The 17176-nt window shown below is 39.1% G+C and overlaps 1 protein-coding gene across 3 annotated transcripts in view; it reads right to left on the bottom strand.

The window, feature by feature from the left end:
- LOC117903650 (teneurin-a) overlaps positions 1–17176 on the bottom strand; it is a 114139-nt gene that overhangs the window by 26420 nt on the left and 70543 nt on the right. For 2 of the 3 annotated variants that reach the window (XM_034815952.1, XM_034815951.1), the window contains 3 exons: positions 16428–16574; positions 16158–16365; positions 13713–13739 (listed from right to left, as the gene is read on the bottom strand). In XM_034815952.1, coding sequence (XP_034671843.1) covers positions 13713–13739; positions 16158–16365; positions 16428–16574 — 382 coding nt within the window. The remainder of the gene's footprint in view (positions 1–13712; positions 13740–16157; positions 16366–16427; positions 16575–17176) is intronic. The other variant, XM_034815953.1, reaches the window with a different exon arrangement.

Below are 17176 nucleotides of genomic sequence, written 5' to 3'. Positions count from 1 at the left end.
CTATGTCAGAGTGTGTGCGTTTTTGCGACTATAAGTGCATGTGTATTCCAACTCATTGAAGTGGTGAGTGCCATTGATTTTTATTTCGCATTTTATTCGTTTCGTTTCACTTATTATTTATTTGATTTATTTGAACTTCAGCCATGGAACTGGAGCTCCATCCCGTCTCTTTCTTTCGACCAACCTTTTGGCCTTCTGTTGCTGATGATGCGCTGCCCTTCCCCATGCCCAACTGCCAGCCAGAAAAATCACTCATACGCCACCGAAAAGCCCACTCGAATGTCTTCAGCACATTTTGTTTTGTTTTCCTTGGTTGGCTTCGATTCGCCCTTTCGACTCGTCTCGTTTTTAGATTGAATTGGTTTCATTTGGTTATGAGAGGCATTTTTCTTTGATTTTTTGACTATCGAAATGTGCATCACCTCAACCTGCCATAATATTGCAGGTGGGGTGGGGGTAGGAAAACTAATTGAAAGTATTAAACAAAAAATATGAGTGTAAGTGGCAGTATTTCCCAGAAAAATAAGTGCTAGTTTGAAAATCGGTCCGATTGGGTTCGAGTGTGTGAATCCAAACGAGTTCACTAACCCACAAAATAACATAGAGGAATGCGGTCCTTGAATGCGGTTTCGAGCTTAGGGAATTCGTTCGGCTCATAATATTACTATACAAGTCAAGGATTCCATCAATTCCAAACGAATTTTGGAAATATATTCACTTGCCCAACACACACACTTTTCTTTACATATAATTATTTCTTCGTTTAATCTAAACGAATTCTAAATGCCGGATACCAGCGAAACATATCAAAGACATGAAGAAAACGAGGCCAATATAATCTCCTTCGTTCATTGTACTATTACTTGTATCTTTTCGCACAGTCAAGCATGTGAGAGTTCGATGATCTTCTTTGAATTAACTTTATTCTATTTCTTTCCACGACTTTTCTTTTTCGATGCTCCTTTTAAAATGGTCGAGCGTCGATCTACAAAATCTTGGGTTGCCAAATTGACAGATATGGGTCAGATATGGTTATCCACCACAAACACACAATACGACCACCCCTCCAGCCCACCATCATCATCATTGTCAGCATCATCATCAGCGATGCCCACTGAAAATGATGTTGCAATAAAGTCATTTAGCAAAGGAATAAAAGGAGATTGAGGTTTCAGGAAAAGCAATCGGGGGACTACCGCTACTCTGAGAGAGACCCCAATGAAGTGAAAACAATGCCACAAAAAATGTCTAATTTAATTCGCAACAGCAAAAAGATGGTAGCCTTCCGCCTAATCGTCAATGCCATGAATGAGCAATAAACGCGACGACAAAGGAGTCCAGGGCCGAGATTAGAAGCCGAGGCAGGAATGAAAGAAGGATGAGAGCGAAGATGCGAAGGAGGACTGGGACTGGGAGACTCTGGACCAGGACGAGGCATTGTCACCACTGCACCTTTCGTTTCAAAAGTGCACTTCCATTATTAGCGGGGAGCGGAGGTGGCCGTGAGGGCTGAAAAATATGAGAATATCGCGCATAAAGGAAGTGCATTTAAATTCTTTTCTTTTTTGAGCTCTGGCAGACCCGTCAGAAGGAGGCATGGAATGGGTGGTTTTGTGCTCATTCATGAAGCAGCTGCCTTCCATTCATTTGCACCCCGAGCCGAACACTGAAAGTGGGGCCGTCAGCGCCAGTGCCAGAAGCAGCAGCAGTACAAAAAAAGGATATCATTTTAATTTGGCTTTATTTTCATGACGCCCACGACGGGCACGCCAGGGGAGCAGGATTCCAGAGCTAGAGCCAGAGCCAGAACCAGTTCGAAAGATGCGTCTGAAACAAAGCTGTAGGCAAAGTGGTTTGGGAAGGAGCCTGGGCCTGGGAGCTGAGTGGTTCGCTTTATGTTCATTTAGCCTGAAACAGTTTTTGAAACATTTTTCAGCAATGCACCGACGACGACGACATCAACGAAGAGGAAGAACCCTGGGCCACACATTTCTTTTGCGCTTTTGTAACCACGATTAATATGCTTTATGTGGCGAGAGCCAGATTTGAGAATTGGAAACGGGACTGAGACTATGACTCGGGGATATGGGCATGGGACTGTAGCACAAGGGTTTAACGGATGCACTCTTACTATGCGCCAGGGTCTAGAAAATGAAGGGGAGCAAGTTGCTTTGTGCGTGTTTGGTTGGCTGATGAAATGTTTCCTGCACTTTTGCTATTTTATTTGTATACATCTTTCGCCCTTATTCATTAAAAGGTACATAAAATAAAGCAAAAAAAACGAGAAGGGACGTGTGAGACGCTTCTTACGCGTCACAACTTTTATACCCGGCACTCAGTACTACATCTGCACTTTAGCGGTTATTTGTAAAATTTTACATTTTTTCTTCATCTGTCATCTACATCAACAACACTACTCACGCCAACACGCTCCTTTAGCTCGCCACCCTCCCCTAGAAACACACACTGCAGAGTCAGGGCAGAGTCAGCGGCAGAGGCAGCGGCAGAGGCAGAGGCAGTGACGTGTCAGGGGCCAGGCCATAAACAGCGCGAAACAGAGTGTGAATGCTGCGGGACGGGGTGGGTTTGGCCACTGCAAATTAATTTCTTCATTGTGGCTATAATAATGATCCAATCGGATCCCAATTTGGTGATCTGATAGATAAGGTCATTCCCTACGGAATGTTTTTAGTTTTCTGCTATCTTCAAAATTGTAGATTTGGGAGGTTTTCGCCCTTTTGCGGAGGCGGAAGGGGGCGTGGCTCATTTTTGAAATACACTTGTAACAGTGTGAGCATACAGAAGTCTGGATGCAAAATTTGGTGGCTCTAGGTCTTATAGTCTCTGAGTACTAGGCGCTCATCAGGACGGACAGACGGACGGACGGACAGACAGACATGGCTCAATCGACTCGGCTATTGATGCTGATCAAGAATATATATACTTTATGGGGTCGGAAACGTTTCCTTCTGTGCGTTACATACAACCGTTATTCGCACAAATACAATATACCCTATTTACTCTTCGAGTACTGGGTATAATAAATATAGTAGCGAGTGAAGTGGGAAACAGGGGAGCTGTTCAAAGGGTAAGGAAAGTACAGGTTGAAGTGTCCAGAATCGTTGCATTTTCACCTACTATTTTTTTTCTGAAGTGGTCTTATGTATGTACATACATATGTACATATTTAAATGAGTATGCATGGTACATATGTGCATATGAGTATTTCGAAAAGGTATAGCAGACCCAAATGTTTGCGGAAGAAATATTTGTTTTAAAAGGGGCTATGGTTATACTTTTCTAAATGAATTATTTCAGTACTTTTTATGGAAGATCGATCACATTTGTCCTGTCATTCAGGGCTGCTGTTGTGTCTCTCCTGCCCATTGTAAAAGATCCAACGAAGTGAACAATGAAAGGAGAGCTCCATATTATAAATAAATAGCAGCTGCAGGGCAGAGGGCCCACTCGTCGGTGGAGGACGATAGGCGTGTGAATATAGTTGGGTCTGGAAAGGGGAAACACACAAAGCAGCGGCGACCGATAAGAGAGAGATGGAGAGAATGAGTGACAGAGCGAGCAAAAGCAAGCCTTTAGTAGCGTGTAATTTGCACTTTGTAAATTTGCATAAAAGCTGCAAACAGAGTAGCAGGGAAGGGGCCTGGAATCAGTCCAAGATAGAGACGATATGTAAATGCCATACAATGTGTCGTCGCTTAAGCGGAGGCTATGGTGATGAAGGGATGCAGGGTTTCCACCAAGTGCCTGCATTAAATGCCATTCATTGGCTCCAACATTTCCATTTAGTTTAGGTTTTGCCAGCATTTTTTCTTTCGTTCGTGTGATGCGGCTCTCCTTTCGTTCCATTCCCATACTCGTACGCCTTATCATACTTCCGTTTTATTCCATTCAGTTTCGTTTCGTTTCCGCTTGCATCTGCATCTGGACGGGGAATTAGCTATGGCGCCACCTGGCGGATAATGCCTTGAGTATACATACATACATATGTACATGTGGGATAGGTTTATTTAAGGGATAGTTTATTGGGTGATTAAATTAATTATATTAACATATTCTAACGGGTTATGCAATTACGACTTATTTCAACTGACACCGTCGCAAAACACGACTGCCCAAATTGACGGCTGACAACGGACTGCCGACAGCTGTCTCACCGGCTTCTGCTGACGCTTCCACGCTCTCTCTCTCCCGATCTCCTCTTTGACCTGCTATCCGATATCTGCTCTCTGCTTTCCTGGGTGCTCCGCGCCTGTATACTGAGCTAGCCTTCTTACATATGTATGTACATATGTATGTATACATATGTACATATATCGCTCCTTCCACACATATTGGATGTTAAATTTGATTCACACAAAACAAAGTAGGGTCGAAAACACACAAAGCGCAAAAGTGTATCCGAAAGAGTCGTCCGTAAGATGATTAGAGTCGTTCTAATAAACCGTAACGTTTTTATTCGATTTCCTGACAGCAAAAAGTATGAGCAGAATGATAAATGAATGCAAGCGAGTAAGAACGTGTGGGACGCTTCGTATGCGTCACACCTTTTATACCCGGTACTCAGTCAGTATATCTGTACCTTATTGTTTTTATTTTCGAATTTTACATTTTACATTTTTTCTGATATGTACATCTACATCACTTCTCACGCCAACACGCTCTTTTAGGTCGCCCCCCTCCCCTAGAGCTACACACTGCACGAAGCAGAGTGTGGAATGAGAGAATGCACAAAAACTTAACAAAGCTGCTGGAAAGGGCGGGCGTCGCCACTGCTTCATTCTGGATATAATAATGATTTAACCCAATTCCAATTCGGTGATCTGATTCCCTACGGAATGGCATTTAGTTTTCTCTTATCTTCAAATTTGTGGATGGATACAGCCGTTTGTGGAGGCGAAACTTTGAAATACATTTGTAACAGTGTGAGGCAGGATACAAAACTTGGTTGACCTATCTGTATGATGTTCTGTATGTCATATGGTCTAGGCGTTCATTAGGACGGACAGACGGACGACAGACAGGCATGGCTATATCGACTCGGCTACTGATATATATATGGTATATACTTTTTTGTAGTCGGACACCTTCATTCAGTGTGCTACATTTTTTACCACAAATACAATATACTCTATTTATCTAAGCAGGTGTCCGAACGATACATACATACATTTGATGTACATACATGTATCATACATTTGATGTATGTATGTATGATGATGTGTACATGTGTACCAACTGTATGTATTTGGAAGATAAGGATATGGTATGTGCAAACATACATTTATGTTTCTAGATATGTACATCTATTTGAAGATTGCAGAATTCAATTTCCCATTGTTTCAATCCTATCGTAAGACCTAGAGTTTAGCTACCTACTCCTTCTTTTACTATTTATCGCTATTCTTCAGATAATTCCTGAATAGGTGCTGGTGGCGGTGGTACTGGGTCCTTCCTCCATTTTATACCGCAATCAAAACACTTTTCATCAACTTTTGCCGCAACGGCCGCATGCAATGTTGTAATGGTAATGGCAAAAGCCAGCGCTGCCCACCAGTTTCAAATGCCAGTAGGACAGCCAACAAAATGGCACACAGCCCATACATATATTTTATAGTTATATGAAGCCATTACAGAGCTGCACCGTGGCACCAACCTATACTATGAACCCAACCCTTCCGTTACCTTCCGCATAAAAGAGAGAGAAAAAGAGAGCGAGAACGAAACCCACTTTTGTAGTTTTGCAGTACGCTCTTCACTTTAATGCGGCGCTCGACCCTCAAAACAATAACGAAAACGTAAGCCTAGGCCGAAGGGTGATGGAGATCCCCCGGAAAACCACCTTACCCTATTTCAACGTTATGACTGCCGCAGGGGGTGGGGGCGGCGTAAAGGTGGTAGACGCTGCCGCTCCGCTGGCTCCGATCTCGTTCTCTCATGAGTTTGGAAAAGCTTCGCCGCAGTCCATTAAAAATGGAGTGGAGACCGCAATGCAACGAGCTCTCTATATCCTTTTAGCCCCCTGTAGTCCCTGACCTCCTTTACCAAGTTCCTCACAGCCTGAAGGGATGTGGTGCATGCGTGTATTTTCTCTGTCTGTACAAACACATAAATATATCAAATCTCACATAAAAGTAATTACTTTCAGCTGCCGTTGTTGTTATCGAAAAATATTAAATTATATTGAGCGCACACACACACACACTCAAATATGTCTAATACATATGTATGTCTCAATACAGCACAAGGAAAATGGCCGCGAATCCTGCGATTCTCTCTTTCTCTCTCTCCCTCTCTCTCTCTCTCTATATATATATCTCTCGCTACATATATATATATATATACATATATCAGGGCTCGGTACGGCCCTATCCCATGGGTGCGGGACAAGGCGCTGCTGCTGCGCTGCCCTCACGTACAAGCGTATTACAGTGATTCGTACCAATACCAATATAGTGAAATGTTCCGTTTTGCGTGCGTCTTCACACACAAACGCAAAAACGGCTCGTTAATTGTATGGGTGCCGAGCCCTGGTTTAGATGCTTGGGATGTTCAGCGCATGTATCTAGGATATATGTATACTCGAGCATTGTATCTCTGTCATAAGTCTATGAAGCAAGCAAAATAAAGAATGGGACAGATCTGTTAGGAACAGTACGAAATGGTGAGAATGTGAGATATGTTATCCAGCAATCAAGAAGACACTGAGGAGGATATTTGGCTAGATGAAAAGTCGTCTAGAAAACAATGCCATACAGGAACAAAAATTATCCCCTTTATATTCTATATATATACATAAGTAAAAGTTATAATGAAAAAACTGGGTGCTGTTACTGTCGGTTGAGTGTAAGTATGATTTGTCAACCATTTCTGTTTCCTTTTCTCCGCAAAAGATCAAGTATCAAACGATTACGAACCGCAAAAGGAGTAGATTATAGCAGGAAAAGGGATTCCACTTTCTTTACTTCACACTCTCCACAGCATCCACTTGATGTCTCCTAGCAAGTTGAGACTAATCAGTTTAGCTATAGCCATATCGCAGAAAACTGGATTTGCATACACAAATGTGTCCGACTTGGGGTGCACACACATAGACACACACAGAAGAGAGACGAAAGAGGAGGAGAGAGTTTATAGGGAGAGAATAAGTTGAAAGAGTAGCAGGGAAACCACTTAAACGGAAACCGACCACACCTCACCAGTCCGTCAGCACGTCGATGGAGTCAACTGGGCTAGATCCTTGAACTTACTTCTTCAGAGTGAAACAAGAAAAGGCACCAGCATTTCCTCCGTAGCACTGGTCTCCTCCCTTTATGTTGTTGAACAAAACAAAATGAAAGCCAAAACAGGAAGTAATCTATAGTAGCTCCGCCATTGTTTAATGTTTAATTTTTAGACATCGTTGCTCTATCGTCGGCCAGCCAACTTTTGACTTCATTCAAGTGTTCGTTCTGGTTATGGCTGCTTCCTGCTACTGCCACTTCCTTTAGCACTCTCGCCTCGCCTTCTTTTGGGCCACCCCTCTTCTTTTTTATTTCTATTGTTAACAATTTTTGCATTCGCCGCTGCAAGTAGCAAGAACTTTTTACAATGGACCTGGCCGAAAGGGAGCCTGATGGCGCTGGCCCATTGTTCCTGATCCTCCACCGCATGCCGCAGTCCCAATCCCAGTCCCAGACCCTGGCTCAGTCCCTGCCCCATCCCTTTTCAAAAAGATGCCACTTGAGGACTACAAAGGCACAACACAAAAAAAAAGAATTTGAAGAAACCCAAGAAAGAAAAGAGGTAAAAGGAAAATAGCCAGCAGAAGCAGGGACAAGGACGAGGTAAACAAAGCTAATCCAATGCCAAAGACGAAGACGTTGTCAACGACGCACCGTCTTCCACCCACCCTCCACCCCCCCCCTCCCCACGCCCACAGCCTCACTCTCCGACACATCTATATTCTGCGCTCAAACTTTGCTTCTCCTTATGACATACCCGTGTCACATTTACTTTGGCTCTATCGGAAAGGTGACGATTACAGCAGTGAAGGGAACAAGAAGAAGCATCCGAGCCAAGTCACGCAGTTTCCATGGCATCATAATCTGTTGTCCCTCTTTTACTCCCACTTCATGGTATCTTTTATGACATGATGCCATCGGTATCTTTCTTATTTTCCTCATAATACCTTAGAAGAGGGGAGTGTATTATGGCTATGAAGATGCGTTTATTACACATAAAGCATCTCTGTAAATATAGTCCTATCAACGTCAACATCCAATGATACTTTGTCAATCTCTTTTCTTTAGAAGTAAATTGAACAGATCCTTCTTCTAGATCTACAATTTGCCTTTGAAGACATAGTACCCTATTATCCTTTTCGTGTAAGTAATAAAATGTTATTAAAGTCAAAATACCGTGCGACATATACATGTGTATATATACATATATGTATGTACATACAGTTGCGAAAAAAATAATAGCACCACTACAACACATTTTGTTCTTGGACAAAAAAAAAAAGCAATTACTGTTGCGATTTTTTTTAAAATTTTTAGTTTTTTATATAGTTAAGTATTCCCCATTAACAAACAAAGTGTTGCCTTTCTTCAAAATTCTGTCTTTTTATTTTTTTTTTTTTTTTGAACTTTAAAAAAAAAATACCACGAATATGGCGAAAAAAAAATAATAGCACCATTAGCACTATTTTAAGTGAATATTCGTAATTTCGCGGAATTTACTTTGTATAAACCACGTATTTATTAGTTTTAACTAATATTTCATTGTTTCTAACATAAAAGCTAATAATAATCATTACAATAATACGTGGAAAGCTCTGAAATGCGAAAAAAGCGCGACCCTTGCAAAAATTTATGTTTGACGTAAAACTTACAGAGAATTTGGTCAATTGGTAGGCAGTTTCAATAAAATGATTAAAAACGCCTTAAACTATGAAGAAAAGTGTAAAACACGTGGATGAAAACGATCTATGACCCCTTTTAGGGTCAAAAGGCTGATTCGCGAGAGCAAGAAAGTTCCCTTCAAGCCTGCTATCGAGCCTAAAAAAAGAGCTTAAAATAAAAGCGACGGGCTAGAAAGTTTGGAAATATCTTAGACAACATAGCCTAAAAGCCAAAAAAAAAAAAAAAATCGCACTTTTAAACGCCAGACAAATTACTAAGCACATGATGTTTGCAAGGGAGCATGCCAATTGGACATCCCTATAATGGCGCATAAATTTTAAAGTCAGATGAGTAAAAAGTGTTTTATTTACTGAAAAGGGATCTCGATCATACTTAAGACGTTCAAGGAACACCAGTACACCAAAGAAAACCATTAAAAATAAAAGGTTGAATTTAATGGTATGGGCCTGCTTCTCTTACTATGGAGTAGGGCCAATACATTGACTATAAACCATCATGGATCAGCACGTGTCCTTGAATTTCATGGAGACAGTAATGCTACCCTTTGCAGAATACGAAATTCCACTCGTATGGGTCCTTCAAACGGAAAATAACCCCAGCATGAAAGCAAAGGAATGGTTCGGGGCCAACACTGAACGTGTTAAAGTGGCCGCACAGTCGCCTGACATAAAACCGATCGAAAATCTGTGGTCCGACGTCCAGAAGGCAGTTGCTGATTCCAAACCAACCACTGTCGGATCACTTTGAGAACAAATTTAAGAGTCCTGGTCCAAAGCTTCCCAAAAGCTATGCCTGGACTTAGTGGATTCCATGCCAAGACGCTGCGCAGCTGATGTTGCCAAAATAGGACACTGAACTAAATCTTGAATGATGAATATTGATTTAGAATTAATAGTTCAAAAGTGTTAATTAAGAAATTCATTACTTGTTGGTCATTTTTTAAATTTTAAATCCATTTTTCAAAAGTGGTGCTATTATTTTTTTCGCCTAATTTTACGAGTCTCTCTAAAGTTCCTTAAATAACTTAAAAACCTTACAAAAAAGGTGATTTTTTTTGTTGTTCCCAGATTTGTAAGAGTCTTCCCTTTCTAAAAATGTGCTTAAAGTTTCCTTAAAGTTAAAAATGTGAGTTGGGCAACTATTTGAAAATTGCTTGTGGTGGTGGTGCTATTATTTTTTTCACAGCTGTATGTACATACAGTATATAATATATGATATAGGAGCAGCTATGAGGGCATGAAATCTAGGAACGAATTTTCAGAGAATCGGTATTCGAGTGAAGCATTTTCTTTCAGTTGGCATTGCAGTTTCTTGCGCATTGCCCTGTAATTTCGTTGCGCTGGTGGTGTCGGTAGCGAAGGTGATGGCCTGAGTATGCACACAGGCTACAGAACAGCAAGAACAACATCTACGAGTACCCCCCAACCCCCTTTTAGACACTATACTCGCAGCACACTTTACTGCGTGCAGCAAGCTTGCCTCACCACAACAGGATAGAGGGAAGATGGCAATTCAAGGACTGCAAGGATAGCAGGGACAACAAACTGCTATAAGGAGGAGACATTTACCGTGCGCTGCAATAAAAGGTTAAATAGAGCATAGTGACTATGTCTAAATATATACTTAAGCTATTCCTCAACCTATATCATTATGGCTGGCTTTAGCTTTATCGAAAGAGCCAATGAAAGGTAAGTAGTATGTTTCGCAGAAATAGGGCATAACACACTAAGCTGATTACATTCGGGTTGCGGTTTACGTCGGTTTTTGCTATCCCGGAGGATGGAACAATACTCAATTACTCTACCGAAGGGTTACTTCATTAGCCGGACTTATCTGTTTATTAGTTGGAGGCTCAGGACCCAGCCCTGCCCCGATGTGATCGATTATCCATTAAGGCTCTTTATTTTTTCAATTTAGATTTAGTCTGACATAAAACAGTTTTTTAATAAAAATATTTGTATACCCTATCCTAGTTGGGGCTTCAAACTTTACCGAGAAGAGTTCCATTGATTGTCGTGTGGAATTAGACATGAAGTTATCATTGGGCTGCAGAGGGTTTTCGTTATTGTATATTATGGGACACGCTTTTGATTCATCTTTAGAGTTCTAAGCTATAGGCCCAATTTAGTAAAAGCTTCTATATGCATAAATTCACAAATCTAATATCTATTCAATGTAGACCGCCATGTGTGGTGCAAGTACATACCACAAGGCTAGGGTATTCCAAGCTTCGGCCTGCCGAAGTTAGGGTTCCTCTACTCTTTTCTCATAATTAAAATTACGCTTTCCACATTTTCCCAATAGCCTTGAAAAATACCACATTTTAGCACAGAAATTTCAAAGATATTTAGTAGAAAAAATTAAATAATTAAAGCATGGAAACCGAACAAAGAAACACAGAACTTGATAAAATAATTTGCATTCTAAAGTTTTTAAAACAAATTTTTTTTCCTTCCTTATTTTTTTAAATTGTGTTGTGTGCTTTTATTTAGCTATATATATTTTTTTGTACAGCTTTAATGGAGATTTCTCTGTGTTGGCGGTGGGATGGATGGATGGATGGATGGGTGGGTTTATGCGATTGTGTGGGCGAGTTTTGTTGTATTTGGAAAACATATAAACAAATGACTTAGACGCAGACAATTGGGACATTTAGGGATACGTTTAGGTGTTTATTGGGATATTTATTTATTTGTTTCATATTTTTACTGTCTTTAATTTTTTTGATGATTTTTTTTTTTATATTTGTTGGTTTTTGTTTTAAGTGGAAACATATAGGGATATAAAGATGTTTTCTTTCGTTTTACTTGAGTTTTTCGCTTAAGTATGGACTCGATTGTTTATCTTTTTTTTTTTACAGCTGCATTTCTGTCAGAGGTTGATCTGCGGGAGGTTTTTATTTTGGGTTTTGGAGGGGGAATACCTAACTGTCAGATCGAGCAAGTGCGGACATACTCTCTGGTATCGGGGTCTGTTTGCTGATTCTGTTTTTGTTTACATATTTCTTTAAATTTATTTATTTTTTGCTTAACACAAAATAAACAGATAAAATATAATCGGTAATCGAAAAAGATAACTAATACAGTGATTAACATTTAATGAGATTTGTTTACCTTAAGAAGCTTTGATCAAATTCAAACAAAATATAACCAAACAAGATACAAGGAAACTTAAATATTGAGAGAAAGTGGAAAAGTGATGTGCTAAACAACTGAAAAACGATATGGTGTAAGTGACTGTAAGACTGTGATTGAGATAGAGTATCAGATAGAGAGAGAAATATTGTTGAAGTGGAAAGTCTGAAGAACGTCCAGGAAATCAAGTGAAAAATTCGTTTCCAGGAGACTACATGCCATATTAATGAGAAAATAGAGGAGGACGATGGGCATTAACTGAATAGGCTATCAGGCTATCAGGATGATTTGTGGCAGATGGGATTCTGTTTTGGGTTAGTATGAGTGTTAATACTGTTTATTGATTGATTGGCAAACGGAAAACAAAAATGGGAAATCAAACTAAATACACATATAGACACGGTACACATAACACATACAATTATATATATATAGTATAATATATATGTATGTTATACATATTTTTGGGGGATATATACATATACATATATCGATATTCGGCTGTTTTCAATTATAATTTTTCCTTAAAAAAAGGGGAAATTAACAACAAAATATGCAAAAAGAATATACAACATATATCCATGAAATGCAAGTGCGCGGTAGTGGCTTCACATGTGTGTATAGATGTGTATGTATATATTTCTGTGAGGTACAAAGTTATGAATGCATTTTTCATTATTCTTTTTTTTTTTCTTGTCTTTTGTTTGTTGTATTTGTTGTTGTTGTAGTTTTAGTTGTTGTGTTATATTAACATGAATGATTTGTTGACTTTTCGATATTTTTTTAAGCTGAGTTTTTGGTTTTCGTATGTCAAAATGTAATTTAAAATCAACAAAATGGCATTATAGGACAAGCGAGGGAGGCGCAACGAGCTGAAAGCAGGAAATGGAGATGGGAGCAGGCTGGTCTGCATATCTGGCTCATTTGAAAAGTAATTACAACTGAAAGGCAGCCGAACGCTTGCAACAGATGCAGATGACCATTTACCACTGGCCATGGAAATCACAGAAAACTCGTAGTACATATTTTATATTGTAACAGATTTCGGGGAAAAATGGACATCTATCAAACTTGAAATAAAAGAAAGTCTTTCGCGTTTGGATTTTTTCGGATCATAATATACAACATCAAGAAATTTGGCAAACACCGCAAAGGAATTTTTGAAAAATTGTAAAGACCCTTCTGTGACTTTGTGATTCTTTCTTTAACTACTTGCTATAATTTTACATCGATTTTGAGTATTTTTATTCGATCTTGGAGCTTCGAAAAAGCTCTGATCCCAAAGATTGTTGTTAGCTGTAAATAAGAGGGAAAGATCGGGTAGACAGCGGATGGGATTCGGTAATATGATACATGTATGTACATCTTAACTTGTGGGAAGAAAAGAAATCGTTTTGCGGATCGGATGCATTTTACGTTATGAGAACTGAAGTCGAACAAACTAGTCGGGTACAAGATGCATTCTGTTGATGAATGGATGGTTGGATGTTTGGATGAGGGTAACATAAAATCCAGAATAAACTGAAGAAGATGCGACTATAACAAAGAATTTGGTTTTGGTTTTTCTTTTTTGTTTGGGAAACCCAAATGGTTACACCTGTGTTTCTTTTTCAAGTGTTTTTTGTTTTTTATTTGTACTTTTTTTTTGACTTACCAAGGTGTGAACGAGCTCCAGAAGAGACTACAAATTCACGGGTAGAAAACGTAGGTTTTTTTTTTTTAATTTATTTTTTTGATTTGGATATTGATTTGCATGTAGGAAATGCATTTCGGTTGGTGTTGAAATTCGATTTAGATTTGATTTTTGTTTGGTTTTTGTTTTAGCACACAACATGAAGGTATCGAGCCACAGCAACAGAGTAGGACAGTACACAAGTAATTGACAGGACAATAAAAAAGAAATTAAAAGACAAAAATGCGTTTCGTTAACGAATTATTAAAACTTTGATATTGCTTAAGAATTTGTAATAATTTTCTGGTATTTTTTTTTTATATTTTTTTTTAATTTTAGCATACCTAAAGCTGAGATTTTTACTTGTATAGCTTAGTGAACGAAAGAGTAAAAAAACAAAACGAAAATGGAACGTAAGTGGAAAAAAACAGTAGACACACCAAAAAAATAACTCAAAAAACACATTTGACAAACACACTTAGTCTGATGGTGAGACGAAGACGGAGACGAAGACAGAGACGGAGTTCGGTAGACATCTTTAGGGTTTTGGTTTCATCTTGGTTGGTTTAGTATGGTTAGTTGGTTAATGCACGAACAAAATGTAATGAAAGGAAAATGAAAATTTAAATGAAACTGAAACTACGCGTTGACTATGAAGTCAAATAAATCAAATCGATTCGCTCATATTTCCACCTCTCTTTGGGAATCCGCAATTCGATCTAGGCAGCAGCGAAGTTATTATCGGGGGATGTAATCGTAACAATAATGGAAACCGAAATCGAAATGAAAGCAACAACAAAAGAGTTCACGCTAAATATTCAAGAACTATAAAGATATATATATGTATACACTGTCTGCAATATATATTTCAAAGGTAATCTGAACGTTAAGGAAACCAAAAGAAAGCAAATTAAATATAAAGTAAACTTCCAAACTGTTAGCTAGGTCTTTGACCGCAGCTTTAGTTAGAGCTAGGACTATGATCGGAGATCATACATACATATACTTATCGTAGAGATTTTCTTTAGTCTTATATATCCGTCTTTTATAGAATTTAATTTCATTTTGTTCAGGTTTTATTGTTTTTTTTTTTTTTGGTTTTTTTGGGTAAGACGAACACAAGGAGGTAGTACACTAGACAACACACATACTCAATTAAGTGCTATCATTATATATTCGCTTTTGATGATGGTTTGGCTTTTCTCGTATTGCTCTGAGTTTTTTTTTTTGAGAGAATTTTTTTTGGCTCAAAGAAATATAAACGAAAAATCAAATCGAAATGAAACATTCACCGATATTTCGCATCCGTAAATCAAAAAAATCAACTAAATGGTAAAATAATCATTTTGTGAACTCTCTCTTTTTCGATCTGATCTTTATCTGATCCGATCCCAAGCAGGCAAGAAAAGAAAAAGCTCAAACTCCAAACATGTTCTAAATTTTATTCGGAAGTCAACGAAAAAAGAAAACAGAAAACCCGAACAGAAGCCAAAATATCAACAGAATATCTACGAAAAAATGCAGGTACAGAAAGAAACGGAACTCAGAGGAACAAGAGAAAAGAAAACGCCAAAAATGCAACAATTTGTCTTGTTTTCTTTCTTCATTTCAACATATTTTTAGCGCTTAAATGATAGACTCATTGAGGGGAGAGAGGCGTACGGGATTGTGGGAATGTGAATGGGTTAAGATTTGTTACTTTTTTGCTTTTGTCTTAATTTTTTTTTTTTTGCTTTCATTTTGATCGATTTTTTGATTGATTGAGACTACTTGAAGTGTATTTAGTTGAAAAACTGGTAAACAAAAAAAATTAATTTTTGTTTTGGTTTCTATTTTGGAAACTTTTTTGGTGAAAATCATAAGATAAAAAGATTTAATATGTGTACATGTGTGAATATATATATCGATATGGTGTTCAATACGGATTTATATAGGCACACATATACGAACATCCATGTATGTAAATAATTTGAGCTTTTTCTCTTCATTGCACCCATAAAGCTTAAAGAATGCACACATAACCAAAACGGAAAAAGTTCAAACGAGATTCCAATGTAAAGTTTATAATTTTCTGCGGGCCGGGCAGATCGTCCTTACGTTCTCATTTTATATGCAAGATGAATAACGCCGCGGCCTACAACCGATTCACCAACTAAACTTATAGCGAACGTAAAATGGAAACGTTAATGGTAACGGAAGCAATAGATTCAAACACAGGAAGGAAGTGCAAGATTCGCTCAATGGAGAGCAAGAACCTGCAACTTATATGTCTATATTTCCCTGTGGGCCTAGACTGCGCACTAAGAATTAGACCCGTATCTATGTTTGTACATATTCGTAAACATATCGAGATATATGGATAAATGGGGCATCTCTACTTGGTATAATCTTGTAGGGGGTTACTTATCGCTATGGTTAGCCACTTACTTTTCGCTGTACTCATCCATGTGGGCGTACGACTGCACAGAGTTTTCCTCGATTAGGAACTTGACGCGCTGGTAGAACGAGGCCGTCACCGAGGGCGGCTGCTTGCGGAGCAACACCTCTACGGGATCGTTAGAGGACAGGCACATGATGTGCTCCGAGCAGGCCGGATGCGAGCAGCACTCGCTGTCAGAGCAATCAGTCATCCCATCTGGAAACGGAGATAAAGACGGTCGAAACAGGAGTATATGATTAAATTTTCCTCCCACTTACCGCCATCATTGTCAATGTTGTCCTTGCAGTTAAGTTCCAGGGCTATCGAGCAGTCGCTTCCAGCCCAGCCTTCAATGCAGTCGCATCGGTATTCGCCGTTCTCCAGGGTGCACTGTCCATGTCGAGAGCAGCCGTTCTCGCAGCCAGCTAGGGATTCGATATTAATGAGATTCGATCAGTAAGAGCATTTTGAAATGGCAATTTCATAAATATTTTTTTCAACATTTTTTAAGTAGAACACTGTTTCTTGGTGTTGTTGGCAAGCCCATGTTGTTCGCACCGCCCATCGGCTATGCCAATACCATACTATAATACCCAGATAAAGGTAAGAAAAATATATTTAACACCTGTGGCCGGATTATCTATCAAATACCCTAAATGGCTGCAACAACAAGACTCCACGTTAAGTGGAGTTCCAGTTTGGAAATGTCGAGTACACGTCCCGAAAGCTGGGCCTTCAAATTTAATGATAACATTCCACTCCGCCAATCTATCCATCATCACACCTAGATGTTCCACCCCATTGCCAACATCATGAATATACAAATAATTTTAATGTTTACACACTCACTCCGTCGAGCAAGGAATAGAAGGAAAAGCAAAGTAAACCTTTGGCGGCATCATCATCAGCGAACACTCAACGAAATGTTCGACAAACATAAAAACCCAACGATACGTAACCTAACGATAGAGGATTTTCTGTCTCCTTTGCTCTTTCCTCTTCTTTTCCCTCTTCTCTCTTCGTTTGG

This window comes from Drosophila subobscura, chromosome A (genome assembly GCF_008121235.1).
Source record: "Drosophila subobscura isolate 14011-0131.10 chromosome A, UCBerk_Dsub_1.0, whole genome shotgun sequence".
Classification (NCBI taxonomy): Eukaryota; Metazoa; Arthropoda; class Insecta; order Diptera; family Drosophilidae; genus Drosophila; species Drosophila subobscura.
Note: the sequence above shows the minus strand (reverse complement) of the source record. Positions and strands in the feature narration are given on the sequence as shown.